Source organism: Grampus griseus (genome assembly GCF_964374135.1).
Source record: "Grampus griseus genome assembly, chromosome: 3".
NCBI classification, from domain to species: Eukaryota; Metazoa; Chordata; class Mammalia; order Artiodactyla; family Delphinidae; genus Grampus; species Grampus griseus.
This window is the reverse complement of record NC_139019.1, coordinates 160,314,777-160,328,453: the sequence shown is the minus strand read 5'-3', so window position 1 is coordinate 160,328,453 and position 13,677 is coordinate 160,314,777. Positions and strand designations below refer to the sequence as shown.

Here is a 13,677-nt window from a genome sequence, read left to right as displayed (position 1 = left end):
TTTAGCAAACCACTACAATACTACAGCAGTACAATAATAATGCCAATAATGTATGGAGCACTTTCCCTGCTGAGCAAACTCATGAGGGAATTAATTCTATAGAGAAATAAATGGAGTCTCAGGGAAAGGACTTGCCCAAGGTCACATATCAGCAAAGGGTAGAGGCTGGATTTGAACTGTGGGCTTTCTGGCTCCAGCTGGGACCAGGGTCACCAGTTAAATTGGCCTATTTGTGAAACTCCAATTCCTTAATTACCGATAGCTCCAAGATATCTGTTTAATGGTTTAACGAATAACAATTTGCAGAACTTGGAATCACACAGCCGTGGTTCCAAGTCCCATCTCTGCCCCTCAGCTTGCCTTGTGACCTTGTGCCATTTATGAGCCTCAGTTTCCCCACCTGAAATTGCAAAGATCTGAGAGACTGTAGAACGGAAAGGTCAGCACAGAGAGAGGGGCATGGGGGCTCCGTTTGGAGGGGACAGGGCAGTTCGGAGGCAGAGGCTAGCCGAGGAGATCCTCTTTGCGGCGAGGAGGGGCCCGGAAGACCTCAGGATGCGACCCCTTCTTGGCGGTTAACCAGGCCCAATCCCTCCCTCCACCTCCGTAAACCTTGAGGGAGGCGGGGTCGTTGCCCCAAGAGCCCGCCCTCATCCCGGAGTTGCCGCCTCTGATTGGCAGTCTAACTAGGCCAGGTCATTATGCAGCTGCTATTGGCCAAGGCTCCAGTCAGTCGGTGCACGGTCCCGCCCCCCCCCCGGGGGAGACACTTAAAGGGCCGTCTCGCTAGGCGGTAGCGGGATGTCCCCGCACTGACCGCCCTGGGCCCGCGCCCGCCCGCGTAAACGCGCCCGGCCCGACCCCGCGCCACCATGTAAACGGCGCCCGCAGGCGGACGCCGGCTTCTCCGCCCGGGACCCCTTTGCCCTGCCCCGGGCCCCAGGGCCCTCGATGAGGTGAGCAGGGACCGGGCCGTGGGAAGGGGACACTGAGGCCCCTGGGTCTTTCACTTTGGATGGGGGGTGTCCACAAAGCCCTTAGGAAGCCGCGGAGCCCCAGTGGCCTCGACCCCCGCCGCAGGGTTGACGGGCACCCAGGAGGCGGGGGCCTGGCTCTGTGGAGGGGGTCTGGCGTGGCGCATCTGCGCCCCCTTTGGCAATCCCGGGTTGGAACCCCGCCGGAGGTGGGGGGCGCGGCCTGCTTCCCCTTCCTCAGCAAGTACGGGCCACTGCAGGACGGGTGTTCGACGTTCATTATCCCCGCGGAGCCCAGGATGGTGACGGGGAGGGGTTGGTCCCATCACCAGGGCCTGAACAATGGGGGTGCGCTGCGCGGGTATCCCCCTCGAGTTATGTAACTGCCTGCAGTTGCCATGGACACGGAGTGAGGGCCGTGGAGCCCTCATGGAGCGGGATGGAGGCCTGGAGGCCCCCAGCCAGGGCTTTACCTTCTCCATCCTCATCTCCACCACTGGGGGCTGTGTGCCAGATTCCCCAGAACCCAAGGTACTGAACAGTGGGGACAGAGCATCTTCTTCCCAGAGTGTCTGAGCCTCAGCTTGTAGGTCTGTGAAACAGACCCATTGCACTCGTGGTCTTGGGGAGTTGGGCAAGGGCTTCTGGAGCTCAGTCCTGAAACCCCTCTCCCAGGGTCTCACCTTTCAGAAGCCAGGTTTAGAGGCCTGGGATGGGGGCTCTTTGGGATCTGCACATTTTTAGATGCCTTTGGAGCCCTCAGGGTATGCTGGTTTAGTGAAAGTGAATTAAGGAAACAGTGCATGAATGAATGAATGGACGAATGAATGAGTGGGTTTAGGAAGGCATTACTGCTATAAACCTGAGCTGGAGGGTCCTCAAGGATGGGCCACATTTGCCACAACGTCCCCTCCTCCGGGAAGCCACCCCCAGTGAATGCCTCTTGGTGTCAGCCACGACCTTCTCTCTAGGATAGACTAGGCTGGCCCAGAAGGGTGGCCGAACGCCACACAGGCACTGATCAGACAAAACATCTCAGTGCGTGGCTGGTTCTGGCCACCCCCAAACTGGAGCCTAGATGGGGCCTCGCAGTGCAACTCACCTGACCCAGGTGTGGGGAGTGGGTGCTATGGGAGTGGAAGGCTCCCTGTTTAGATGGCCTCTGACCTGGCTGTCACAACCCCACTCACAGGACACACCATGCTGACCGGGGTGACCGATGGGATCTTTTGCTGCCTGCTGGGCGCGCCACCCAATGCTGTGGGGCCTCTGGAGAGTGTGGAGTCCAGTGATGGCTACACCTTTGTGGAGGTCAAGCCTGGCCGCGTGCTGCGGGTGAAGCATGCTGGACCCGCTCCGCTCCCCACCCCACCTCCACCACTGTCAGACGCCGCCCAGGGGGACCAATCTGGCTTGGTCCACTGCCAGCGCAGAATCACCGTCTACCGCAATGGGCGGTTACTGGTGGAGAACCTGGGCCAGGCACCACGAGCTGACCTCCTGCATGGGCAGAACGGCTCTGGGGAGCCACCAGCCGCCCTCGAGGTAGAGCTGGCTGACCCAGCGGGCAGCGATACCCGCTCGGGCCCAGGCAGTGCTGGGAGTGGCAGTGGCGGACGACGGCGGCGAGCCCGACGCCCCAAGCGGACCATCCACATTGACTGTGAGAAGCGCATCACCAGCTGCAAGGGCGCCCAGGCCGATGTGGTGCTCTTTTTCATCCACGGTGTCGGCGGTTCCCTGGCCATCTGGAAGGAACAGCTGGACTTCTTTGTGCGCCTGGGCTACGAGGTGGTGGCGCCCGACCTGGCCGGCCACGGGGCCAGCTCAGCGCCCCAGGTGGCCGCCGCCTACACCTTCTATGCACTGGCAGAGGACATGCGTGCCATCTTCAAGCGCTATGCCAAGAAGCGAAACGTGCTCATTGGGCATTCTTACGGGTGAGCCAACACTGGGGTGGGGATGAGGGTGAAGGGTGGAGACTGGCAGGAACTGGACTCCCACTCACAAAATACTTCTTGAAAGATTTCCCTTCTTGAAAAATCCCGCTAACATCTGCAACAAAACAGGGATTCCTGCCACCAATGCTATTGTTTCACATTTTTTTAAAGCAGTATCTCAATCCCTGAACTATTGACATTTTGGGTCAGGTAATTCTTTTCTGTGAGGGGCTTTCTTGTGCACTGTAGGATGTTTAGCAGCGTTCCTGACCTTTGCCGATTAGATGCCGCTAGCGCAATGGTCAAGTGATGATCATGACAATCAAAAATGCCTTCAAATAGTACCAAAGGTCCTCTGGTAGGCAGAATCACCCCTAGCTGAGAACCATTGTCTTCAACTAAGTTCAAAAATTGGTTGCTCTGGAGACCCCAAGGGCTCCAAGGAAAGACTAATTGGAATCCCATAATTTTTGTTTACAAGGGCACAGGTTGCTATAATTCATTCTTCCTTAAAGGGGTGACAGATAATACCACCTAGCATTTAGATGAGAGCCCACGCCATGGAAGGCTCTGGGCCTGGGTGCCCGATCACTGCCAAGTGGTACCATTCTGTCCTTTACCCAGGAGGAAAGGCAGGATCTGATCAGCCAGCCAGGTTGAGAACCACTGTTTTAGCAGTTGTAGCCCATGCAACTAGACAAGAAAAGGAAATGTTACATAAGTTTCCAAAAGAAAGGAAGCCAGACTGGGAAATAGCATAGCTCCTATTTGCTTATATGGAAACATACCTCAAAGTGGATGCTTATGCTGAATGATTCCTCCAATTAAATGAGCACCCACCTGTGGAAATTCCTGTGACCCCATAACAATGCTGTGAGGTCCGCACAGTTACTATGTCACAAATGTGGAGATGGTAGCTCCGAGAGGTTAAGCAATTTGCCCAAGGGCACACAGTGAGTCACTGGGACAGTCAAGTCCACCTGACTCCTGCTTGTATCCTGTCCCTCTTTTCAGCAAGGGTTGGCAAACTTTTTCTTAAAGAGCCAAATAGTAAATATTTTAGGTTTGCAGGCCGTAATGGTTGATCTCTGTTGAAACTTCACATGTCTACTGTTGCAGAAAGAAAGCAGACATAATTGTAAACAAATGGGCATGGTTTTATTCTAATAAATCTTTATTTATAAAATATTTTACACATTTACAAGATTGTAAACTTAAGTTTACAAAAACAAGCAGCTAGCCCACAGGCCATAGTTTGCAAAACAAACTCTGCTTTAGGGGGAATGAGGAGAGGTACCTGCACCCTTCCACCTTGCATAAGGCAGGCAGATGTGTCACACCCAGGGGCCAATGAGAGAAGATCCTTAAAGGGAAGGGATACGCTGGAAACAGGGACGTTCTCTGAGAAGCCAAAGGGTTGGTTTAATCAAATAGCTTTCCTAACCCTTGGCAATAAGTAATTCTTACTCCTTTGGGGGTTATGATGACTTTGAGGATCTGATAAAAGTTGTGTATTTGGATCCTTTCTCCAAAAGAAAAAAAATCCACCCTCAACACACACACACACACACACACACACACACACACACACACAGTCTCTCAATTTCAGGGCATTCGAGATGCCCCACCCATCCCTCACCCCCATTTGGTGCCCATGAACCCCAGGGGAAGAATCTTGGCCTTCAAGTATATGCCTCTGGGTGAGGGGAGGGCATTAACCCCTTCACTGCTTGTATCCTGCTGACCACTGCCCTTCAACCCTCCCCACCATCCATCCATGGGGCAGTGTCTCCTTCTGCACGTTCCTGGCTCATGAGTACCCAGATCTGGTGCACAAGATGATCATGATCAACGGTGGGGGCCCTACGGCACTGGAGCCCAGCTTCTGCTCCATCTTCAACATGCCCACGTGCGTCCTGCACTGCCTGTCACCCTGTCTGGCTTGGAGCTTCCTCAAGTGAGTGACCTGGCCCTGCCCTGGCATCTCCCCAGGGTGGATGGGAGGGGAAGCTATATGGCTGGGGCTGGCATGGGGGCACCCCTGGTGGCTGAGCTGTCATGAGGGCTCCAACAGTGCCTCCCCACCCCCAGGGCTGGCTTCGCCCGCCAAGGGGCCAAAGAGAAGCAGCTGCTGAAGGAGGGCAATGCGTTCAATGTGTCTTCCTTTGTGCTTCGGGCCATGATGAGTGGCCAGTACTGGCCCGAGGGCGATGAGGTCTACCATGCCGAGCTCACCGTGCCCGTCCTGCTCGTCCATGGCATGCACGACAAGTTTGTGCCGGTGGAGGAAGACCAGCGCATGGCTGAGGTATGGCCACCACACCCTTCAGATCCCCCTTGCACAGTCCAGGGGGACTCTGCCTTGTGCTCCAGCCCCAGGGACGTCAGAGCTTAGATGGAGAGTCAAAGGTGGAATCCAGAAAGTGGGGCTGCCTTGAACAGGTGGTAGGTTTATGTGCTGTCCCCACTGCACATTAAAAGTCAGTCTTCATGGGACTTCCCTGGCGGTCCAGTGGTTAGGACTCCATGCTTCCACTGCAGGGGGCACAGGTTTGATCTATGGTGAGCGAACTAGGATCCCACATGCCAGGCAGCATGGCAAAAAAAAAGGCACTCTTCACAGTTGGGATTTGTGATGGGCTACATAATTCTTCAAGGGTGAGCTGGGGATCTTAGGTCAGATTCCCCAGAAAGGGTCTTGAGATCCTTAGGGCTAAGAATAGCTCTGGGCCAGTGGTTCTTAACCAGGGATGATTCTGCCCCACAGGGGACACTTGGAAATGTCTGCAGACTTTTCTGGTTGTCATAACTGTAGGGGAGGGAGGTGCTCTGGCATCTGGTGGGTGGAGGCCAAGGATGTTGCCCAGTAACCTACAATGAGCAGGACATCCCCACCGCAGAAAATGATCCCGCGCCAAGTGTCTGTCATGTGGAGGTTGAGAAACCCTACCTTAGCATGAGAGACTCTCCATCTGTCAGTGATTTCTCACCGAGGTGACTTTGCCCCCAAGAGACATTTGGCAATGTCTGGAGAGATTTTTTTTTTTTAATTTATTTTTATTTTTGGCTGCTTTGGGTCTTCGTTGCAGTGCGCAGGCTTCTCATTGTGGTGGCTTCTCGTTGCGGAGCATAGGCTCTAGGCAGGTGGGCTTCAGTAGTTGTGGCTCCAGGGCCCTACACCGCAAGCTCAGGAGTTGCAGCTCGCGGGCTCTAGAGCACAGGCTCAGTAGTTGGGGCACACTGGCTTAGTTGCTCTACGGCATGTGGGATCTTCCCGGATCAGGGCTCGAGCCTGTATCCCCTGCATTGGCACGCAGATTCTTAACCACTGCGTCACCAGGGAAGTCCCTGGAGAGATTTTAAATTGTCACACTGTGGCGGGGGAGTGGGATGCTATCACTGGCATCTAGTGGATCGAAGCCAGGGATGCTGCTCAACATTCTACAGTGCATGGAACAGTCCCCAACCCAGAGAATGATCCCACCCCAAATGGCATTAGTGCCCGGGTTGAGAAATCCTGCTCTGGACATATTGTAGGCACTTAATAAACGGCGAATGAATGAATATCCAGTTGGGCTCCAGCAGGGTGACAGGCCATCTTCCAGATCCCCCTTGGGTGGAAGTGGAGGAATATAGGGTAGATTGCAAGAAGGACTTCCTGATGTTGGAGGCCATGCATAGATGGGGGGGGCAGGGGGAGTCCCAGGGCAGCCTGGCCCCGAGCTCCGTCGGCCTGTCTCTGCCTGCCCTGAGCCCGCGTCCTCCACAGATCCTGCTCCTGGCCTTCCTGAAGCTCATCGATGAAGGCAGCCACATGGTGATGCTGGAGTGTCCGGAAACGGTCAACACGCTGCTCCACGAATTCCTGCTCTGGGAGCCCGAGCCCTCGCCCAAGGCCCTGCCCGAGCCCCTGCCCACGCCCCCAGAGGAAAAGAAGTAGCCACTGAGCTGGCAGGGTAGCGCTTAGTGAGCCGAGGAGCCTGAGGAGGGGCCCGGAGCCGGAGTTGGGTCTGCCGCCCCGCGCGGACCACCTGGGCGGGCCGTTCGCTCCAGTGGGCGGGGTCAGGTCAGAGAGACGCCCCCCAGGCCGGCTGGGCAGGACGTGGCGTTCGTGGGAGCCAGGTGGACACACCGCTCTCTGCTAGTCCTGCGGGACCCATCGGTTTTTCGGGGCCATAGCCGGGACCCCCGCGGAGGATGACCTTGTACAGAAGCCCCCTACCCCAAAACGCCAGGGCCGAGGCAGGCCACCACCCCGCTCTCTGTCTTCCGTGTTCGCCGTGCTTGATCCTGGGACCCACGAGCCCCGCAGGGACCTTCGAGACCCCGCCCCAATGCCCGAGACCCCTTACCACCCCCCATTCCTCGGCGCTGGGAGCTATTGTGGCCCAAGGAGGGAGGGTTTGGGAGGGGCTGGCACCACCGAACCCGCACATCTCAACTTGTAACTCAATAAAAAGTGACAATCTGAGCCTCCAGGCCTGTGTTGGGTGACCGAAGCGCGGGGCCGCCCTGAGCCTCAGTTTCCCCAAGTGCAGACTGAACTGAGTCGAGTGCCTCCCCTTCAGGGCTGGCCCACAGAGACTTGAGGATGTCGGCCGTTCAGGCTTGTTTCCCGAGCTCCCCTCCCTGCTCAAAATGCAGGGGCTACTTGGGCAGTATTTCCGGAGCAGAAGGCGGATAGGGGGTGAGCTGCCCGTCCCTGGAGGGGAGGAGAACCAACTGAGGTCGATGCTGAAGTTGAGGTGAGGATCCGAGGACGGTTGCATCTGATTCCAGTAGCCATAATTGTGTCAGCTGTATGCAAAGCCCTGTGCTGAGTGCCTGACACCCATAGGTTCATTGAATCCCCTTCACTCCACACCACACAGCAAGTTAGTACCTCTTACTGTCCCATTTTATCTTATAACTTGGTTTTGAGTGGCTTTCGTCATGATGATTTTTATTTCGAATCTTTTTTTTTTTGAATCCAGATTTCTCTGGATTTCCCTGCTCCATGGCTGTGCTCTTGGTCCTCTATATTTTATTCTAATGTATGTATATCTAGGTTTACCCGTGGTTTGTGTGGCCAGTGGGAGATTTGTCCCCTCAGTTGCTGCACCTCTGGTCCTTTCCCCACTGGTTTGTGAACCCACCTTTAATTTAAAGGGGTTCTTACAGGGGCACTGCTGTTGGTTGACAAATTCTGGAGATACGTTTGATTGTCACAACTGGAGGGGGAGGTGCACCTGGAATCTTGTGGGTGGAGTACAGGAATGTTGCCTGACACCCTACAGTACACAGGACGGCCCCCGGCCCCCACTGCAAGGAGTAACTTGGTCTCAAAAGTCAGTAGGGCTAAGGTTGGGATACCCTGTGTTTTAGACAAATCCCACCTCTTCTGGGCCTCTTTTTTTGGCGGGGGGAGGGATGTCTCTGGATTCTTTCTGTTTGTGTATTCTTGGGAGATGGCATGCTGTTTGGTTTTTTTTTTATAATAAATTTATTTATTTATTTTTGGCTGCGTTGGGTCTTCGTTGCTGCACACGAGCTTTCTCTAGTTGCGGCAAGTGGGGGCTGCTCTTCGTTGCAGTGTGCAGGTTCCTCATTGCGGTGGCTTCTCTTGTTGTGGAGCACGGGCTCTTAGGCATGCGGGCTTCAGTAGTTGTGGCTCAGGGACTCTAGAGCGCAGGCTCAGTAGTTGTGGCTCGCGGGCTCTAGAGCGCAGGCTCAGTAGCTGTGGCGCACGGGCTTAGTTGCTCTGCGGCGTGTGGGATCTTCCCATCCCGGGCCAGGGCTTGAACCCGTGGCCCCTGCATTGGCACGCGGATTCTTAACCACCGTGCCACCAGGGAAGTCCCAGCATGCTGTTTTAATTGCTATCACTTTATCAAGCACCTATTTGGTATCTGGGAGAATTACTTGTCTTACACATGAGGAAAGGGAAGCTCGGAGTGAGGTTTCTTCAGCTCAGTTAAAATGGTAGAGCCCAGGCCCACTCCAGAGGCAGGAACCCTAATTACCATAGCAGCCAGAGTAGCCAGGGGCTCAGTAGTGGAGGCCAGGAGGCAGGTGGAACCTTAGCCCGCCCCCTGCAGGACCTGGTTCTCTGAGCCACGATGACAGGCAGGTGACGAACCCAATGAGGCAGCGGATCTCACCAAGTCCCTAAATCCACTGGACTGCTTTGAAGAAGCAAGTTCTGGAAAATTTAAGTGATCCTGCCACCACCTCACCAGGATAGTGGCTTGGCACTTACTGAAGCTTTTTGCATAAAGAGCAAAGAGGTTAGTGATGGGGTTAGTGATCCCATTTTATAGTGGAAGAAACAGGTTCAGAGAAGCAACACCAGGAGGCTCCAGTCACACAGTGATGCCAAGGAGAGCTGGTGTCTCACACCCACACTGCGATGACCTCCCCAGCTCTGCCCACCCCTCAATACACAAGTCGGTACCTCGAGAACATCCCCGGTACCTCGAGAACATCCCGACACCCCCCGCCTTCCCCCAGAGACTGTCCGCCTGCAGGGCTGCCTCTGGCTCAGTAGGGCTCTGAGCCAAACACTTTACCCCATGACGGTTTAATCTGATTTCCTCAGTGACCCCCTGAGGTAGAACCTCGCACTTTCCCCATTGTGTACAACTGAGGACAGTGAGGCTCAGACAGAGAACTTGCTGGTCCAAGGTCCCACAGCTGGGAAGCAGCGAAACCTAACTCTTGAGCTGGGCAGATTCCCTTCATGTGGCTGAGGAAGCCCCCAGCCCAGCCTACATTGTGGGTCCCCTGTGTCAGGGAGATAAAAATGGACTCTGTTTGCCCAAACAGGACCAAACTGCCAAAGCACTGGCATATTTCAAAGCACCAGAGTGTTCCAAAGAACCTTCTGGTCTACTTGTTCTCCTCCCACATCCCCTTATTCTCCACCCATGACAGGGAGCTCACTACCTATCCAGCAGTTCCATCTGTAATAAAATCCTCCCTCAGCCCGAGGGAGAGATTGTCCTGCTGCTCCCCCACCAGCCTTCTGGAGCTGGAGATGGGGGGCTGCTCTCAGCGCGGGGCAGCTGGAACATTCAAACACCCTGATCTCGACCTAGGCTGGATGGCCAATTCCCCAGTGCTCAGCCACGGGCCTGGATGTCCTGGGGCCATAGCTCTCGCTCACCCTCAGCCAGGAAGACAAGGAGGGCACGGTGCAGCAGATGCACCCCCAAGCGGCGGCGCCGGGTGGGTGGCCAGCTGGCCACCACTCCATAGCAGTGTCCTTGCTTCTGGTTGGTCAGCATCTGGATCCCTGGGGAGATTAGGAGTAAGGTCACAAAAGCAGCCTCCAGGAACCCCAGGCAGAAGTACGTGCCAGTAAACCCACTGGGTATTGCCCTCGAGCAGGGATAAACCAATGGAGCAAAATCTGTGCATGTGCAGGTACATCATTGGTGCTCAATAATTGCTCATTGAATGAATGAACAGCCCTGAGGGGCAAGGGGTGAGGGAATCGGTAGATCAAGTGCCCTTCATGTGACCACCCCCCCCCCCGACCCCACAAGCCAGGCACCTACCTAGAGCATCCACAAGACATGCTTCTCGAGTGTAAGCCTCCACAGCAACCACATGCTGGAAGCAATGCAGGGAGACAACACCGCGACCACTGGCCCAGATGTCTAAGATCTGGCGCACCTTGGGGCAGGCCTGGGGGGAGCCAGGGCAGGGTCAGAGGTCTGCCCCCCAACTCCCTCCTTCCTCTACCTGCCCGCAACTGTGCCACCCCTGCCATGAACCTGGTCCTTATCCTCACACCTGTTTTCCTGGCCACCCTCGGTGGCTAAGGGCCTTCCAGAGGTGGACATTCGGCCGGGTCCGTGTTCCCTTGCCCACGTAGAAGATGGCATGGACAAAAATCCGAAGGCATTCAGCCAGGGTCAGTGAGAAGGCTCGGGCTGGAAGGTTCTGAGTCTTCCTAGATGAAGTAGGTGGCTCAGAGAAGGAAAAGTGACGAGAGTCGCCCCAGAGGCAGTCTTTAAAGACAGAGCAACCCACGCCCAGTGACCCCTATTTTATAAAAGGCAGGGTGGGTGGCTGTTCGCCAAGGACACTCAGCAGCTTGAATTGGATCCAACTGCCTTTTATAGATAAAGAAGCTGATGACCAGAGAGGGCCAGTTTCCTTCCTAAGGACACACAGCAGATAAGAACCAATCTCAGAATTTTCCAGTTCCCACTTCTGGGTCATTCCTGTTCCAGGTACCTGGGGTCCAGCAGCAGATATGTGAAGCTGGACTTCATGACCCCCTCCCGCCACCGTCTGGTGGGTTCTGGCCGCTCAAACTGCTTGGCAAGTGCATCCTCATCTGCCTGGGCATCTGGGATACGGCCGGTCCGCAGGGCTTTGGCCAGCTCTGGGCTGTGCCCTGAGAATTCTAGGCCTGGGAGGGGAAACTGAGTCAAGAGAGACAAAGGAAAGGATGGTTCCCAGAGATGAAGGGAGAAGTAGGTTGCACTGAGAGCCACGGGTCTCCGAGGACTCCTGGAGGCTCCTTGGACTCTGGATACTAACCACGAGCAGCCTGGGCTTCTTCTAGTGGTTGGAGGTAGTATGGCCGGGTGAAGGACGTGATGGGACCGCGGCTCTTGCCAAGTGCCTGGAGCCCTTGCAGCAGCTCCAGGTCAGACGTGGTGGGGTCCGGTGGGCACTGGCAAGAGGTGATGGGGTCCCTGCCACCTGTGGCGCTCGCCTCATCCTCTGTCAGCCAGAGGGCAGCCACATCACTGTCGAGGGACAACTGGTCATCTTTTGGGATGTGGAAGTCAGAGGGTCCAGGCAGTGGTTCCCAAGGGGCACTATGGGCTGGGCTCCTCTCTGGGAAGAACTTGGGGGAGGGGGAGGCATCTGGCAAGGTCAGAGTCAGGGCCTGCAGACGGGCATTTAGTTCTGCCTCCCTGTCCTCCACGAGGGCTCGATGTTCCTGCTGTGGGGTACCCGAAGATCTTGGCACCCTCTGGGACGGTCGGACACCAGCCCAGGGGGACATGTGGGCAGTTGGGTCCTCAGCTCCAGAGGCCTCAACTGCGGTGACAAAGGAGGCAACTGAGCTGCAGTCCCAGCATCCTAGGGGGGACTCCAAGCTGCCATCTGTGCCAGCAATCTCAGGGTGGGCAAGGAGGCTGGGGGGTCCAGGGCCAGCCTCCAGGCTCATGTCCTTGTCATCACCTCTGCCCAGTGTTGTGGAGTCCAGTGTCACACTGGGAGGTCCAGAGGGGCTTATATTCAGCCCCTTTCCCCAAGGGCCTGGGCCTGGAGCAGGGGATAAGAGTGGGAGTCAGAGAGGAGGGGAGGAGGAAGTGAGAGACAAAGATGGAAGTCAGATCAGACAGAAAGAGGCGGCTGCAATCGCAAAGAGGAAGGACAGAGTCGGAGGCAGAGAGACGGACCAGAGACCTTAGTCGTGAAACAGAAACAGTGGGAGAGCGTGGATGTCACACACAGAGACCCGCAAAGCTAGATCAGAGGCTAAGCACCCCCAGCCGCACAGGCACCACTCACTGCCAGGCTTGGGCTCGGGCTCTGGCTCCTGGGGGTCTTCCCGGGTCCGTGTTGGGGTCCTGGTCCGAGCCTCCAGCTCCCGAAGGACACGCACACAGTTCTGGTGCCCCTGCTGCTCGGCCAGGTCCACAGGCCGGAGTCCGTCCTACATGGGCGCGGTCAGCAGGGGGCGCCCTCTTCCCTCCCTCTCTTCCTCCCTTCCTTCCTCTTTCCCTCCCTCCGGGTTTGCCCTGCTACAAACAGCGCTGGGACCCCCACCTGGTCGCGCAGCGCGGGGTCCGCTCCCTGGCTCAGCAGCAGCTCCAGGCCGCGGCGACAGCCCCAGGCAGCGGCCACGTGCAGCGGCGTCAGCGCCTCGGCCGATCTGGGGCAGGAGAGGAGGAGGGGTCAGTGGAGGAGGGAACTCGATCTCCGCCCCCATCCTCCCACCCCCCGCACGAGGCCTTGGCTCTCAGCACCCCCATTTCCGCCCTTCAGCCTGAGACACCACACTTGGAACCTAGATCCTGCGCCCTCGGGCCAGGACCCAAACCTCTGCTCTCTGACTCTAGAGCGCCTACCACCAGATCCGAACCTTTGATCCCCATTTGGCCTCAGCGCAACCTCATACCCCACCCTCGGTCTGGTACCCTGCCTCTGCCCTTGGACCCTCAAGATCCTTCCCCAGATTCCCCAAGCTCCGCCCCCGGGCATTGAGTCCGCATCTTTGAACCGTGGGACGCCCTCTCCAGGACTCCCAGGTCTTTCCCTCGGACTCGGGAGACCCCTCTCCGCGGAAAAGCTGCCCGGAGCCCAGACCCTGCCTCACCGAGTGTTGGGGTCCCCGCCTCGGCGCAGCAGGGCCTCGAGGCAACACAGACTCCGCGGGCGCTGGGCTCTGGCCGCCAGGTGCATGGCCGCCGCGCCATCCTCAAGCACCAGGTTGGGGTCAGCACCACGGCGCAGCAGCTCCTCCACTGCCCTAAGGACAGAGGGTCAGAGTGGACCGCGACACTCGCCCCCTACCCCTGGCCCACCCACCCCGTGCCCTGCCCTCACCGCAACTCCTCCTTCCGCAGCGCCGCCTGCAGCCGCCGCGCCAGGACTGTCGCCGAGCCCATGCCCCGGCGGTCCCCCAGACCAGCTGCCCGACCTGCCGATTTCCAACTTCCCGCGGCGCCCTTGTGCGCACGCGCCGCTCCGCCCCTCGGCCAGGGTCCCCGCCCCTCGGCGCAGCGCAGGGTCCCCAGCCAGGCTGACCTGCG

At 57.1% G+C, this 13,677-nt stretch overlaps 2 protein-coding genes across 3 annotated transcripts; one reads left to right on the top strand and one right to left on the bottom strand.

The window, feature by feature from the left end:
- Nucleotides 1–776: 776 nt before the first annotated feature.
- On the top strand, nt 777–7,833 carry ABHD8 (abhydrolase domain containing 8). 2 transcript variants are annotated; one of them, XM_082652089.1, is made up of 6 exons: nt 941–956; nt 1,368–1,505; nt 2,167–2,914; nt 4,701–4,871; nt 5,006–5,222; nt 6,684–7,833. In XM_082652089.1, the coding sequence occupies exons 3-6, from the start codon at nt 2,175–2,177 to the stop codon at nt 6,852–6,854; spliced, it is 1,299 nt and encodes a 432-aa protein (XP_082508215.1). In that variant the 5' UTR covers nt 941–956; nt 1,368–1,505; nt 2,167–2,174; the 3' UTR covers nt 6,855–7,833. The 2 variants fall into 2 exon arrangements, with proteins under 2 accessions (XP_082508214.1, XP_082508215.1); XM_082652088.1 differs by lacking the exon at nt 1,368–1,505 and having other exon boundaries at nt 777–956.
- Nucleotides 7,834–10,014: 2,181 nt separating this feature from the next.
- Nucleotides 10,015–13,533, bottom strand: ANKLE1 (ankyrin repeat and LEM domain containing 1; the record flags this gene model as incomplete). The annotated part of the gene is made up of 9 exons (XM_082652436.1): nt 10,015–10,187; nt 10,453–10,582; nt 10,691–10,850; nt 11,138–11,315; nt 11,447–12,178; nt 12,434–12,578; nt 12,692–12,797; nt 13,242–13,394; nt 13,472–13,533. 9 exons carry the CDS (start codon nt 13,531–13,533, stop codon nt 10,015–10,017), a joined length of 1,839 nt encoding a protein of 612 aa, XP_082508562.1.
- Nucleotides 13,534–13,677: the final 144 nt, after the last annotated feature.